Raw genomic sequence first — 15,044 nt, forward strand, 5'->3', positions numbered from 1 at the left:
TGCAGCTCGTATCTCTTTGAATGGGGAAACATAAAATTCTCCAAAACTGTTTGTTTTTATTAAATGTAATATTTGAAATCACCAATGAAAGCTGACAACAACTGTCTCATTTAGTATACGTTTTGTTTCTAAGCGCTCAAATCATGATAAAAAAGGTATTATTCAGGCTGGATCAAGCTAATGCGCATGCGCAGTCCTAAAATCGCGTCTCTTGTGCCTCATTTCGGAGGCGCGCGTCTGACTGTTTCTATTGAAACCGGAGCTTCTAACGGCTGCTGCAGTGACGCGATGACTTTACCAGTCGGCGATTGGCTCTTATTTAGAAGGCGGGACTTATTGCGCGTTGCACTTTCTCCCTTTCAAAACAATAGAAGTGACCTGTCTTGTGTTATTCTATAGTCTTTGATAGTAGGCTACAGTTGACAATATATTATATGAGGATTCCCAATGCTAGAGTGTTTATTTAAACAGATCGCGTGCTGCATTCGTCCAATCAGTGTCACGGACACTGTAAATATGCAAACAATGAAGTTAACCAAGGGTTTGGGAAACGGCAGTTTATAAATTCCCAGGATTAATTGTTAACCTCGGTTAAATTATGAACAGTGTGAAACGTTTAGAATGACCCAGGGTTAACTTGTTCAAATGTGAAAAGCTCTCAAACTGTGCTCAAAAAGTCACTCAATATGAACTCAAGCATTTTTCAGAAAAGCAAATGATCTGAGCTACTCCACATTATTGGGTGGCTTGTCCTTTTTTCTGTAGCTCAAGCGGTAACATGACCCTCGCAACGTCAAGATCAGGGTTCGATTCCCAGGAATTGCATAAACTGCTATGCAATGTCAGTCACTTCTGATTAAAGCATGTGATAGATACATGGATGTCTGAGTAAAATGCTAAAACCGTTTCTCAACTACTGCCATTATTGTGTGGGTGAATTCATGCATGCAATTCTTGTGAAATTATGAGGAGAAGTGTGGGTGATCGCAGAGCCATTGCCATCAGTTCGGTGTGAATATAATTATCACTCAGGCATATCATGTGACGTCACATCTGTAATTCATCTCACCTGAATTCTCACACAAACATTTGTTTATGTGGGAATTTCCCAGTGAGTTTGTTGTTATTGTTTTTCAGTAAAATTAATTTTAATATAAAATAACATGTCAGCTGTTTTCCTTCTAGGGACCTGGTACGTCCCCTACAACTCGATCTCCACATTTGGTTCCTGCAAAGAGCAAAACCAGGTATAGTGGTAAACAGACAGTGCTGGATTTAATCTGATTTTATCTAATGTTTCATATGTGTATTATGTTTCATTGAGTTGACACGACAAAAATATATGTAACACTTCCCTTACGAAAAAGAGGTTTATTCAAGTATACTTCTTTTAAACTAGTCTACTTTTTATGTACTTCACAGAAATATATTTAAAATTGCACTTAAGTATACTAGACTTATACTGACAGAAAAGTGTATGTTTACTTGGCCTATACTTGTACTCATCAAGATATACTTAAGTATACTTGCAGGGTAAAACCACTAGTTTACTGAGAGTATATTTCATTGTGTACTTAAATATACTAAAATAGTGCTACAAGTATTAAAATAGTAAGCTGCTAATATACTTATAAGTTCACTTGTGGTACAGATTCAAATGTAGTTGTGAACTAGTTGTGTACTCATTGTTTACACTTAAATGTACACTTTTTATATACTAAAAATGGGCCAAATTAGTCCCAATGGGACCTTCCCAGATGAAAAAAAGTACATTTCTATAATGTACTGAAAGTGCTCTATTTTTGTGCACTAAATTTAGCACATTTTAGTTCATATTTCATGCTGTCTCAAAATAGCACAGTTGAGTACACTTAGATGTTCTTAAGATGATCTTAAGAAGTACTAAAGAAGAATTTTAAGTAGAAAATTAGTGCGCCAAAATAAAGCACTCTAAGTACATTGTAGAAATGTACTTTTTTTTTCACCTGGGGTATTGTAAAGTGTTACCAAAATATACAGCCAGTTCAGTTTCAGACACAATCAAATGTTAAACACAAGAAATTGCACATCAATTGCTTGTTTGCTTTAGTGAAAATTTGTGTTTAATTATTTAATTGAGTAATTAAATAGTTTAGTTAAGTTTATTTAAGCCTATGCAGTTTCGTTCACTTCATTCGACATTCTCAGACACTTTACTTTGGCTTTAATCGTGAAACCTTATATTTAGACGGGATAGTGTGTCTGTTCTCTGAAACTTGATCTGAGGTTTCACACTTAATAAACAGCACTTCCTCTCTCGCTTTCTCTCTCTCTCTCCTCTCTCTCTCTCGCTCTCTGTAAAAAGGAACTGTTTTATTATTGTGTTTCATTTAATCTATAGCGCACTGGAGGACAAACAACCAAACTTCAGTAAGTGCTTTTTCTCATTTTATCCTGTTTTTACTGACATGTCTCATCACTTTCCCTACTAACACACTTTCACAGACTTTGACTGGTGGCACATGTACGGCTGGATCAGATTTTGACACATTGTTAAACTGTGTGAAGCGTGACCTTTTGGGTTTGATCATTCACACAAATATGCTAGATAATGAGTAGTTATGCTGGTGTTAATCTTGATTTTTCTTCTTTTTTGTTTGTTGTGTTTGTGATCAGCCCACAGAAGCTTTTATTTCCTTTTAACAGTTTCAGTTGAATGAGGACCATTTTAATTTCATTGTAATGTGACAAACATGAACTCGAAACGAGCAGTTTAGCTTAGTTTCGTTCAATTCTCTCTGCTGTAAAATGGCGCAAGTTTAGTTTAGTTTAGTTTAATGCTATCTGTGGTAAAGTAACACAATTAGTTTACTTATTTTGATTGAATACCCCGTGCAATAAAATGACACAACTAGTTTAGATTAGATAAATTTAGTTAAGTTTAGTTTAATTCCATCTGCGGTAAAGTAACACAATTAGTTAGTTTAGTTTATTTAGTTATTTTAGCTTGATTAATATTGTTTACTTTAATTAAATAACCTCTGGAATAAAATGGCACAACCAGTTTAGTTTAGTCAAATGTAGTTCATTTTAGTTTAGATAAGTTAAGTTTAATGCTCTCTGTAGTAAAGCAACACAATTAATTTAACTTTAGTTAAACCCTCTGCAAGAAAATGACACAAATAGTTTAGTTTAATTCAATGCCGTCTACAGTAAAGCAACATGTTTAGTTTCATGTAGTTTAGTAAAATGTAGTTTAGTTTAGTTAAGTTCATTTTAATTCAATGCCGTCTGTGGTAAAGCAACATGTTTAGTTTAGTAAAATGCAGTTTAGTTTAAGTTTAGTTTAGTTAAATGTAGTTTAGTTTAGATAAGTTTAGTTTAATTCAATGCCGTCTGTGGTAAAGCAACATGTTTAGTTTAATGTAGTTTAGTAAAATGTAGTTTAGTTTAGTTAAATGTAGTTTAGTTTAAGTTTAGTTTAGTTAAATGTAGTTTAGTTTTAGTTTAGTAAAATGTAGTTTAGTTTAAGTTTAGTTTAGTTAAATGTAGTTTAGTTTAAGTTTAGTTTAGTAAAATGTAGTTTAGTTTAAGTTTAGTGTAGTAAAATGTAGTTTAGTTTAAGTTTAGTTTAGTAAAATGTAGTTTAGTTTAAGTTTAGTTTAGTTAAATGTAGTTTAGTTTAAGTTTAGTTTAGTTAAATGTAGTTTAGTTTAAGTTTAGTTTAGTAAAATGTAGTTTAGTTTAAGTTTAGTGTAGTAAAATGTAGTTTAGTTTAAGTTTAGTTTAGTTAAATGTAGTTTAGTTTAAGTTTAGTTTAGTTAAATGTTGTTTAGTTTAAGTTTAGTTTAGTAAAATGTAGTTTAGTTTAAGTTTAGTTTAGTTAAATGTAGTTTAGTTTAAGTTTAGTTTAGTTAAATGTTGTTTAGTTTAGATAAATTTAGTTTAATTCAATGCCGTCTGTGGTAAAGCAACATGTTTAGTTTAATTTAGTTTAGTAAAATGTAGTTTAGTTTAGTTTAGATAAGTATAGTTTAGTTTAATGCACAGTTTAGTTTAGTTCTGTGGTAGTTTAGTTTTGTTAAATGCCCAATAAACAAACAAAAAAAAACAACAACAAAAAAAATCAGTCTAGTTTAATTCTCTCAACAGTCAGTTTTGTTGAATAAAGCAACATTATTCATTTGAGTTTAGATTAATATCATCTGCAGTAGCACAATCGGTTTAGTTTTAGTGAAATGCATTCTGAAGTAAAGCGACATGTTTACTTTAGTTTAATTCCCTCTGCCTGAAGCACAGCAGCACAATCAGTTTCCTTTCTTCATTCCTTTCTGTTAATCTCAGTTCATCAGGTCCTTTGGCATTGTTTGATGTGTTTCTGGAGGGCGTGCCCTGTGGGAATTCCCTCTGACAGTATCGATATGAAATGAGATGATATCACCTCTCCGTCCCTTTCTCTGTGTAGGCGTGTAGTTCCTGTTTCGACAGTCTCAAGTTGAGACCCATGAGGAGGACATGAAGAAGCCAGTCTGCTCTCTGTAAGTGTTCCTGACGTTCACGCACATCCATCAGCATGGGTTTAATGCTGCTCTTCTCGTACGCCCTCAGATACAGGTACAGTGTGTGTGTGTGGCTATACTTGTGAGAACTAGTGTCTTCTAAGAACTCATAGATGGTCCAGTCTTTAAATCTAATGACTTCTGTGAGGGTTGGTTCATGAGTTTAGGAGATAATAGCAAAACAATGGAAGTCTGTGAGATGTCTTCACTAATACAGCTCTTTGTATGTGTGTGTATTCTGTGTGTGTTTTAGTCGTTTATGGCTCACTTAGTTCTTTTAACTAAGAGGGAAGTGTTATTCGTGTGTTTGCATTGGTATATTTAGATCTGTCCAAGAGCACCAGGAAATCATTTTGCTTCAGGCATCTTTCCTGCTTTCACTGCACTCTGCTGTTTTCTTGTGCCGGATTTCATTCCTGATCTTTGCTTTTTTAAAATGCACACAGTTACTTTTAAGGGCCGTGAATGATTAAATATATCCACTAAACTAATACCAGGAAAACAGCTCTTGTTTCAGTTCAACATTTAGCCGTGTTGACGTTGATTTATACGTCAATAATGTTGCATATGCAACAAATCAGACACAAACGTAATCTGCATGATGCGTTCAATTAACATCCTCTTAATTAGTACTAGTAATATATTATAATGTAGGCTGACTGATGAGGAAGTGAAATGTTGTAGTTTTTGAAATGAAAAAAACATTCAAGCAATCAACTACAAGTCTGTTGTCTTGTGATAAAGGCCTGAGTTTTGCAGTTATTTTTGTTAAAGCAAGTGAGTCATGGGATTTTTTTTAGAGGATTATGCTAATGCACATGATTGTGTCTTCTCTAATTGTTGTTCTTGCTTGTGTTTTTGACAGCTTGACCTTGGTCATGACCTTGGTGCTGGTAACAGCTTCAACTGGTAAGAACGATCTCTGATTTAAGCATTTTCACAGGAATGCATGTGCATTTTACTTTTTTACCTGTCAGTGTTCAATGGCTGAGTCAGTATAGTGATTAGAAAAGTCTATTAATTGCTATAGTTTGCTAAATGTAGAGAATGAAAGAGAAACGTTACGGGGCGATGGATAAGTTTGGATGTTGGGATTAATTACTAGAAGCTGGAGGAGGTGGGGAATGCACCTCCACACCAAAACATTCAAAGAACAAGGAAGCAAAACTTGGGACAGTAAGAAAAGGACTTCTGAACCACTGAAATAAGTCATACAGAATCACCCTAAATGAAACACACACATCTGCACACCCACGTTTATATAATGGGGACATACCAGACCCTTCTGTTATATTAGCACTAGATGTATATATATATATATATATATATGTATGCTTGGTAGTAACTGATTATACTCAATAGCAGTAAATTATGCATAATTTTCCTTTCTAAAATAGCCTACTGCTTATATTCACTCATAAAGTCCTCCAGTTTAGTAGAATTTCACAGATAGACCACTGAAAACTGAGACCCACACAGAGTTTGATCACTGGATTTACAGAAATCATCTCACTTTTAAGTGTTTTCTCAACATTGCATCACTCAGTAAGTCATTTAATCATGCATTACTGTCGCTGGATACATTAAAATCCAGAAATTCACATCATTTCATATTCACATGCATTGCAGGGATTCCCCAAGTTTTTTGTCAGCTGAACCTCTTTGACCTAACCTACAGTAGACAACATTTGAAGTGGATCAAAAAAGTTCATCAAAAAAGAAGGTTTTGATCCACTTCAAATGTTGACTACTGTATTTACTTGAAGATGATCCTGAGATTTTAAGCTATTAAGTTAAGATAATAAAATTCCATCATTATAATTAAAATGTAAAATATTAATAATAAATAATAATAATATTAAGTTCAGGGTTCTCGGGTGTTGGTTAATGGTCACATGAAATGCAGGTAAACAAATAAAATATTCCATCTTTTTAGTAAGTGTTTTATTTTAAAAATATTTATATTAATTTTAAATCTTTATGATTTAATTAATAGCTTTTCATAAAACTCACAAAAACCTGCTGCAGTTCTGTCTCTGGGAAAGCGCTTCATGCTGTTGATAACAAAGAATGGAATATATTTTCTTTCTCTTTGTATTTTCTTTTTGACCCGATGTGAAAATTTTGGCCGATACCAATAACCGATAATTCTTTATATTTAAAAGCCAATAACCAATATATTGGCCGATAAATCTAAATCCAAATCTTGATACAATTTTTGAAAGCCTGATTACAAAAACAAAAGTCTCACTATTAAAATCCACATCCCAAACAGACAATTATAATGTTCTCATTATAATATCATGTAGTCTATATGATAGACTTGCGTTGCACATGTTGCACTTAACTGTATTTTCCTTTTTGAAGTGATTTCAATCATATCAAATTTTCTTGTCAGGTCAATAACAATGACATTAAAAATGAACATATATCGGCCGATACCGATATGCTGGCTGATATATTGTGCCTCCCTACTTTTTTTATATCAATATGGTGCAAGAATATCCTATATATATATATATATATATATATATATATATATATATATATATATATATATACACACACACTGAGGTATATTTGCCCTATAATAATCAATCAGAGTTACATGCATGACTGAAATGCTTCTCAAATCTGATCTGTTGTGTGTTTGTGTAGATGGCAGCAGTCCACCGACGAACATCACGGCTGTTTTGGGTGACACCACTACATTCAGATGCCACATTCAGAAGCTTGGGAGTCCTGTTATACGCTTGTACATACAGAAAGTTATTAAAGACAGTCAAGAGATATTCATCAATGGTTTTGATTCATCCAGAAAGTTGGATGTTGCTCCTGAGTACCAGAAAAGAACCAAAGTGAACAGAACGGACCTCAGCATGGAAATGACAAATGTCTCAATTTCTGACGAAGGATTGTACAAATGTATTGTTTTTTCCGACACAATGGACAAAGAAATGCCCAAGATCCATCTTAAAGTCACAGGTAAGGCACAAGATACACAGACCACAGGGTTGAGTTAAATTCAGAACTGAAGAATCTGCTCAATTTCAGTTTATGAATGTGAATTTGAAACAGATTGACCACAACAGACAGGAAGTTGAATCTGAATGACAGAAAAATAATTGAAATTCTCATAAATTCAACAAGGTAACACAACAGGATTTTCAAAAAGACAAATCATAAATAATTACAATTTGACAAATTAGGTAAATTATGCCTATTTATTCTTGGTTATGTAAACTATATTTGCCACACTTTAGAGTCCAATTCTCACTATTAACTATTAAACACAACTTTTGTCTCAATAAACCCCTAATTACTGCTTATTAATAGATATTAAGGTGTTAAGTTTAGGTATTGTGTTGGATTAAGGGATCTAGAATATCATGCAGAATAAGGCATTAATATCTGCTTTATACTAATAAACAGCCAATATACTAGTAATAGAGGGTATGCATTGACGTCACTTTCCCGCCGGAACGCGCTCCCTCAGCTGGACTGAGTGCCAAAAGAAGCTGCTGCATGACTGGATTTAATAGGGGAAACTGCGAAAACGCCAGTAAAACTAACGATTACGCTAAAGGTTGGGCTCGAAAGTGTTCGTTATGACATCTCAAAGAAACCTAATCCATGGATATTGACATGCAGCCAGGAATCGTGTTTCCTGACATTTATTTGTGCCTGATTTCGACGCCGGGGAAATACATAAACCAAACCTGCCTGTGAATATTTTATATAACTTCAATATAGGTAGGTTTAAATCCGAGTAATCTTATATCAATGTTATATATCGTCATATTGTCCAGCCCTAAAACTCGTATAGTTTTTGTCAGTGTTTATTTAAAAACACCCAATTATGCAGAATATAAGATGGTAAATATTTAATTGATGATTTGTCAATATAATATATAAAAATAAAATATATACGGTATGATTTTACCTCAATATCCAACAATTTGACACAAAATGATAACTGCAAAACATGTTTCTCTGCCTGGAGTCCAGCTGTTTCTGTGAACTGCAGTGTCCATTTGCTTCTTTTTTCTGTAACTTTTGGCAGTCTTTAAATATATACCTCAGATTTTGTGTCAAAGCTCTTTCCCGTTTTGGATGTGTTTTGTGTGTTTTCCGCGGCATTCACGCTGAAAACAAATGCTGCCGTTCAGTCTTTTGCCACTCAGTGGGCGTGGCCGCAGTCATAACGGTCGACGGTGACGTCACGTGCATACCCGCTATATGCATGCTAATAAGCAACTCATTAATAGTGAGAATTGGACCCTAAACTAAAGCGTTAGGAATATATTTTATTTCAACTGATGGGATATAACCTATTTATCAGCCATCAATGTCAATTTTGTATTTTTATTTTTTTTAAATGGTTAGTTCGCCTAAAAATGAAAATAATGTCATTAATTACTCACCCTCATGTCGTTCTACACCCGTAAGACCTTTTGTTCATGTTCAGAACTCAAATTAAGGTATTTTTGATGAAATCCGATGGCTCAGTGAGGCCTGCATTGACAGCAAGATAATTAACACTTTCAGATGCCCAGAAAGATACTAAAGACATGTTCATGTGACTACAGTGGTTCAACCTTGATGTTATGAAGCGACGAGAATACTTTTTGTGCACCAAAAAAACCCCAAAATAACTTTATTTAACAATATCTACTGATGGGCGATCTCAAAACACAGTGGTTCAGAACGTATTAAACTGCCAAAGTCACGTGAACTATTACATAACGAAGCCTCGTTTACTGAAATCATGTGACTTTGGCGCTCCGAACCACTGATTTGAAACAAAAGATTCGTAAAGCTTCATGAAGCAGTGTTTTGAAATCGCCCATCACTAGATATTGTTGAATAAAGACGTTATTTTGTTTTTTTGGTGCACAAAAAATATTCTCGTTGCTTCATAACATCAAGGTTGAACCACTGTAGTCACATGATCTGTTTTAAATACGTCTTTAGTAGCTTTCTGGGCATCTGAAAATGTTAATTATCTTGCTGTCAATGGAGGCCTCACTGAGCCATCAGATTTTATCAAAAATATCTTAATTTGTGTTCCGAAGATTAACAAAGGTCTTACAGGTGTAGAACGACATGAGGGTGAGTAATTAATGACAGGCTTTTCATTTTTGGGTGAACTAACCCTTTAATTTTGACCACACAGTACCATAAATGTATGTGTTTATAAAAACATAATAAAATCGACATAAAAAAAAAATAGAGCATTCTGGCTAATTAGTAAATATTGTTTATCTCTGGAAATACTCCAGATGTTATATATGAGAATATGGTAATTCATCATACTAAAATATAAATTATAATTATTAAAAACGACACTTTTAATTGTGTTTGACTTTCTTCCTTCTTTACGCACCCCCCTTTTGGAACAAACACAGTTCTGATTTTGAGCCATTTCTCAATTCCTCTCTGAATGATGCACAACCCTGATAAGCTCCAACATTTTGAGAAGAATCTATTAAAAAGTTCATTTGAATGTCTATTTATTCATGCACGTTTACGTGAAGGCACGTCTGTTGGTTTATTTGCGTATTTATCTCTGTCTGTGGGTTGTGAGTGCGTACTCGTGTTGGAAACTCACTGCTGCTGACTAAGGGTTCATGGGAGGCTTTTACTGACGTGCGTTTTAGGGAAATGAAACACTGAAGGGGGAACCTCTCCGGATCTCTAAAATGTCACTTATTCCACTGTTCTCTCCTTTGTAAAGCCAATTACAGAGTTCCCACAATGGATAGAAAGTGCAGTAAACATGGCGATGGTGCTGCTGGGAAGAGCTGTCAGCTGAGCTGCTCGTCGGTGGGTGGTTACCCGCAGAGTGCCGTGAAGTGGGAGGGGCTTAATCTGAGTCTGATAAATGTCATTCACAATGAGAGTTATGAAGATCTGTACTCCAAAACATGGACCATCAACCAAACCATCATGTACAACTGTGACCAACCAACCAATGTCAGCTGTGCCGTAGAAGGCGCTGTTTCCCCCGCTGTCTCCATATGTAAGTGTGCTGGATGTCAAAGAATAACTCACAGAATTTTTTAATCTTCAGTTTTGCATACAATGACAGTTCATTGTTGCCACGCCTCCAAAAAGCATAAAAAAAAGTCATATAATAATTTTGTGTGACTGAAGTCGAAATCGTTGTTCACTGAAAATCTAGCTCATGAATATTAATTAGGTTACACTACAACTTTTCCAGGGCATTTTAATCTTTTACATGGCATGGATGCTATATAGGCAATTTATTGTAATTAATATTTAAAATAATATTTGGAAAATATTTAAATTTTAAGGTTAATAAAAAAACAAGGTTTTTCCCTATTAACTATAGTACTGTACTGTTAGATGTATGTATTTATTTATTGATTTATTTATTTGTATCCAAGTTTTATTTTTTACCGATTCATTTTAAACAAATTTTTATTATTTATTTAATCTAATTTATGCTTTTTATTTTATTATTTATTTTAATTATTAGATTATTATTATTTATTTATTTTATTTTATTATTTATTTTAATCTTTTTTTTTTTTAACAGTTTTTCTCTGAACTTTTCCACGGGAAATAATAATATCTTGTGGCCCCCAGTTTGAAAACCCCAGTAACAAGTGCATCATAAATAATTCTTCACAAGGGAAAAAGTCAAAAGGACAAATGTTTTTTGTTGTCTTCTTTCAGGTGAAAAAGAACCTTTTTCAATCGAGGTGATAACAGCAATTGTTGTTGTGCTTGTGATTGTCCTGCTGATAATTCTTGTCCTCGTGTTGATGAAGTTCTGCCGTGGGAGATCTTCCAGAGGTACACAAGAACACACACACTCAATTATCAGAAAACAACAAACTACATTAGTGACTCTTCAAATCTCCATCTGAACATGTTTATCATTTCTCTCTTCCACAGATCAAAATGAGGAGGCTGGCTTTCCATTAAAGTAGGTATCTTCTCATTATGTTCTCATATCACCCAATTACCTAGTATTAGTAATTTACATTTACTTTCACATTCGTTCAAAAATCTTACGGAAGAGGATTAGGGCCAAGCTTTAATAAACAAATAAAACCATCTCAACATTAAAGTCATTATAATGTGAGATTAAACTCACAGTTTTTAGAGCAAAAAATTGGAAACACAGTATTGAGAATAAACTTTTGATAATAAAAGTTTGAGAATAAAGTCGTTTTGAGAATAAACACGCATTCGATCAGTGTCATGTTCATTGCATACTGATAGAGGACATGACAGAGTTGGATCACTTAGTCAAGCTAAATTTTAGTTTTTCTTTTAAAAAACAAATACTATCTTTAGCTAATTATAACCTAATAATAAATAGCGTTTTCTTTAAAATTTTAAAACTGATTTAAAGCTGATAGTATTTCTGTGTTATTGAAAGAAAGCCCACACAGCAAAATCTCCAGAGTTAAATCAACTCTGCTCAGAGAACATATGGTCCCCCTCTAGATACAGTTTAAATAACACCTAAGCGGAGTTAAAGTTGATGAGATAATATGCTGTTTGTAGAGTTGTTTATTCAGATCTTGAGAGAATTAATGTCTTTTATCTTCAGTTGATTTCATCTAAGGCTGTGGCTGGAAGTCCTTTGTAGATATTGTGTTTCTTTTCAGTGATTATGCTTGTTAACAGCAGGTGTTCATCACTAATGCTCAATCATAACTGAATCACTTAATTATAACTTTCACTCTGCTTCAGTGTTACTTTTATTGTCAAAATTTAATGAGTTTATTCTCAACATTTTATTTCAACATTTTTTTTCTTGAAATTTAACAAGATTTTTTCTCGAAACACGACTTTTTTGTCAAAATTTTATGAGTTTATTCTCAACATTTTATTTCAACATTTTTTTCTTGAAATTTAACAAGATTTTTTCTCGAAACACGACTTTTTTGTCAAAATTTTATGAGTTTATTCTCAACATTTTATTTCAACATTTTTTTCTTGAAATTTATGAGTTTTTTTTCTGGAAACACGACTTTATTGTCAAAAATTGAATGAGTTTATTCTCAACATTTTATTTCAACATTTTTTTCTTGAAATTTATGAGTTTTTTTTCTGGAAACACGACTTTATTGTCAAAAATTGAATGAGTTTATTCTCAACATTTCATTTCGACATTTTTTTTCTTGAAAATTATGAGTTTTTTTCTGGAAACACGACTTTATTGTCAAAATTTAATGAGTTTATTCTCAACATTTGATTTCGACATTTTTTTCTTGAAATTTAACACCTTTTTTGTCAAAATTTTATGAGTTTATTCTCAACATTTTATTTCGACATTTCTTCTTGAAATTTAACACGTTTTTTCTCAAAATTTTATGAGTTTATTCTCAACATTTTATTTCGACATTTCTTCTTGAAATTTAACACGTTTTTTCTCAAAATTTTATGAGTTTATTCTCAACATTTTATTTCGACATTTCTTCTTTAAATTTAACACTTTTTTTCTTGAAATTTATGAGTTTTTTCTGGAAACATGACTAATCTCAAAATGTAATTTTTATTCTCAACATTTTATTTATACATTTTTTTCTTGAAATATATGGTTTTTTTTCTGGAAACAAGATTTTTATCTCACAACGTAATGTTTATTCTCAACATTTTATTTTGACATTTTGTTTCGACTTTTTTTTCTCAAAATTTAACTATTTTTTTCTCAAAACACAATTACTTTATTCTCAAAGTTTAATGTTTATTCTCAACATTGTATTTCCACTTTTTTCTCTAAAAACTGCAAGTTTAATCTCGCATTATAATGACTGTAATTTCGATATGGTTTTTATTTCTTTATTATTGCTTGGCCCTAATCCTATTCCGTAAAATCTAGCAAATGTATTAGTCAATGTTTTAATGCAATTTCAATGAACATGTTCTAAACAAGCTTGCAAAAGCACCACAGAAATCATACTAGGGTTAATTATAGTTAACTAAAACCATTAAAGAAATTCACTGAAAATCTTGATATGGTTTTGCATGGAAAATAGCCATCAGGACATTCAAATTTAAAATTCAAAGTAATTAAAAAAAAAATAATAATAATAATAATTTTCAGTTGATTTTTTTAGTGAACTGTTTTAGACACTTGTGATGTCATGTTCCATTGACGCCAAGATTAACCAATGGAATTCCTGTATTTCTAACTAGCGCCTGCCATTTACAGCTTAAGGTTGTCTAACAGGTGACGACAACTCAACATAAAGGAGATGGGACAAGATTTTCCGCCATTGTGGAAGTAGTTCAACTCCCAGATGGACCAAGGGCAGATTGTCCAGCTGAACGTTGTGTCTTTAAAGTGGCTTTACTGCTGAATTTTCCAGCAGGTCGTGACAAACGTCCTGGAACATTTGAACAAGCATTTACCCAGTCATCCATTAGGAAAAGAACATTGTTTCCTCAACATCCTGAAGCTGCAGTGGGTTTGTTTTTATCACAGAGACGTTACAGCACGAAAAGAGTGATTCATAACGGTGCTTATAAAAAAATTCAAACTCTTCAAGAAAAGTAGTAGTTAAATGACTAAAAATTGCTCTATATACTCCATAATGTCCTGTATTTACATCTCATAGTATTTCAAACTGTGCCACTCCAAGGAATGGTAATTTTAAAGTTCAGACATTTCAAAGGCTGAACTGAAGTAAATAGTATGATTTGGGCCAGTTATATGGTTGGTAAAATAACCAAGACAGTTGTGATGACTGTTGTTTATGTTCATTTAAGAATATGTTATTGAAATGGTCTTTACACTGTTCATTCTAAAGGGACATTTAATTTGCTTTTAGAAGCTGATTCATTGAAGCTTTATTTTTTAAAGCCAGTTCTCAGAGATGAGCTCAAGAAACATAACTCAAGGAAATCAAATACTGCAACTGTTACACGATTATGCTGGCCGTTCCCCGGAGATTTGATGTTTACTGTCACATTACGGTGATGTGTGCATCAGTCTGTTCATGAATACAGAACTGACTTATATACTTTTCTACACAGCCTCACAGACACTTACTGATATTTATGCAGCGTTCAAGAATATTTTTTTATGGTAAAACTGTTCTCAGGGTGAGAGTAACGTGATGGGCTATTTAATTTTCTATTAAAATAAATTCTATTTCTTATGGAAATGTCTAATGCACTTTGCTTTCTGACTGCTTGAAAAATACTTTTTTTTTACTGTTTACTCTGTAATTTATAATTAAATTATTCTGTGTATTTCTTAATAGAAGATGAAATAAAAAAATCACTTATATTTGTTGATGTTCACTGACTGATTTCATTATTAGCGTCGCAGATTCATAATTCAGGATTATCAAAGATGGCGCACTCATAATGAGAGGAAGTGCAACGATAACACTACATGAACGATAACGGTCTAAAAATCGTTCTAAATATAAAAGAATAGCAGTCCACACCACAACGATAATGATATAGAGAAACGGGAGCGATTTTTTTTCAGCTGTTGAACGATAAAACACTGAA

At 33.0% G+C, this 15,044-nt stretch overlaps 1 protein-coding gene across 4 annotated transcripts; it reads left to right on the forward strand.

Moving 5' to 3' along the window:
- The first annotated feature begins 1,185 nt into the window (after positions 1–1,185).
- Positions 1,186–14,722, forward strand: LOC137004666 (butyrophilin subfamily 1 member A1). Of its 4 annotated transcripts, none has more exons than XM_067365216.1 (9): positions 1,186–1,247; positions 2,381–2,409; positions 4,445–4,593; positions 5,404–5,447; positions 7,197–7,523; positions 10,276–10,560; positions 11,241–11,360; positions 11,463–11,493; positions 13,719–14,722. In XM_067365216.1, the coding sequence occupies exons 3-9, from the start codon at positions 4,553–4,555 to the stop codon at positions 13,747–13,749; spliced, it is 879 nt and encodes a 292-aa protein (XP_067221317.1). In that variant the 5' UTR covers positions 1,186–1,247; positions 2,381–2,409; positions 4,445–4,552; the 3' UTR covers positions 13,750–14,722. The 4 variants fall into 4 exon arrangements, with proteins under 4 accessions (XP_067221317.1, XP_067221318.1, XP_067221320.1 ...); XM_067365217.1 differs by having other exon boundaries at positions 13,735–14,722; XM_067365219.1 differs by having other exon boundaries at positions 13,753–14,722.
- Positions 14,723–15,044: the final 322 nt, after the last annotated feature.

This window comes from Chanodichthys erythropterus, chromosome 17, assembly GCF_024489055.1.
Source record: "Chanodichthys erythropterus isolate Z2021 chromosome 17, ASM2448905v1, whole genome shotgun sequence".
Taxonomy (NCBI): domain Eukaryota; kingdom Metazoa; phylum Chordata; class Actinopteri; order Cypriniformes; family Xenocyprididae; genus Chanodichthys; species Chanodichthys erythropterus.

Bases quoted from the DNA above. Each gene is read 5' to 3' on its own strand.
- LOC137004666 (XM_067365216.1), top strand. From the start codon at position 4,553: ATGGGTTTAATGCTGCTCTTCTCGTACGCCCTCAGATACAG. The intron at 4,594-5,403 runs GTACAGTGTGTG...TGTTTTTGACAG, and splicing joins TCGTACGCCCTCAGATACAG to CTTGACCTTGGTCATGACCT. The intron at 11,494-13,718 runs GTAGGTATCTTC...ATTTCTAACTAG, and splicing joins GAGGCTGGCTTTCCATTAAA to CGCCTGCCATTTACAGCTTA.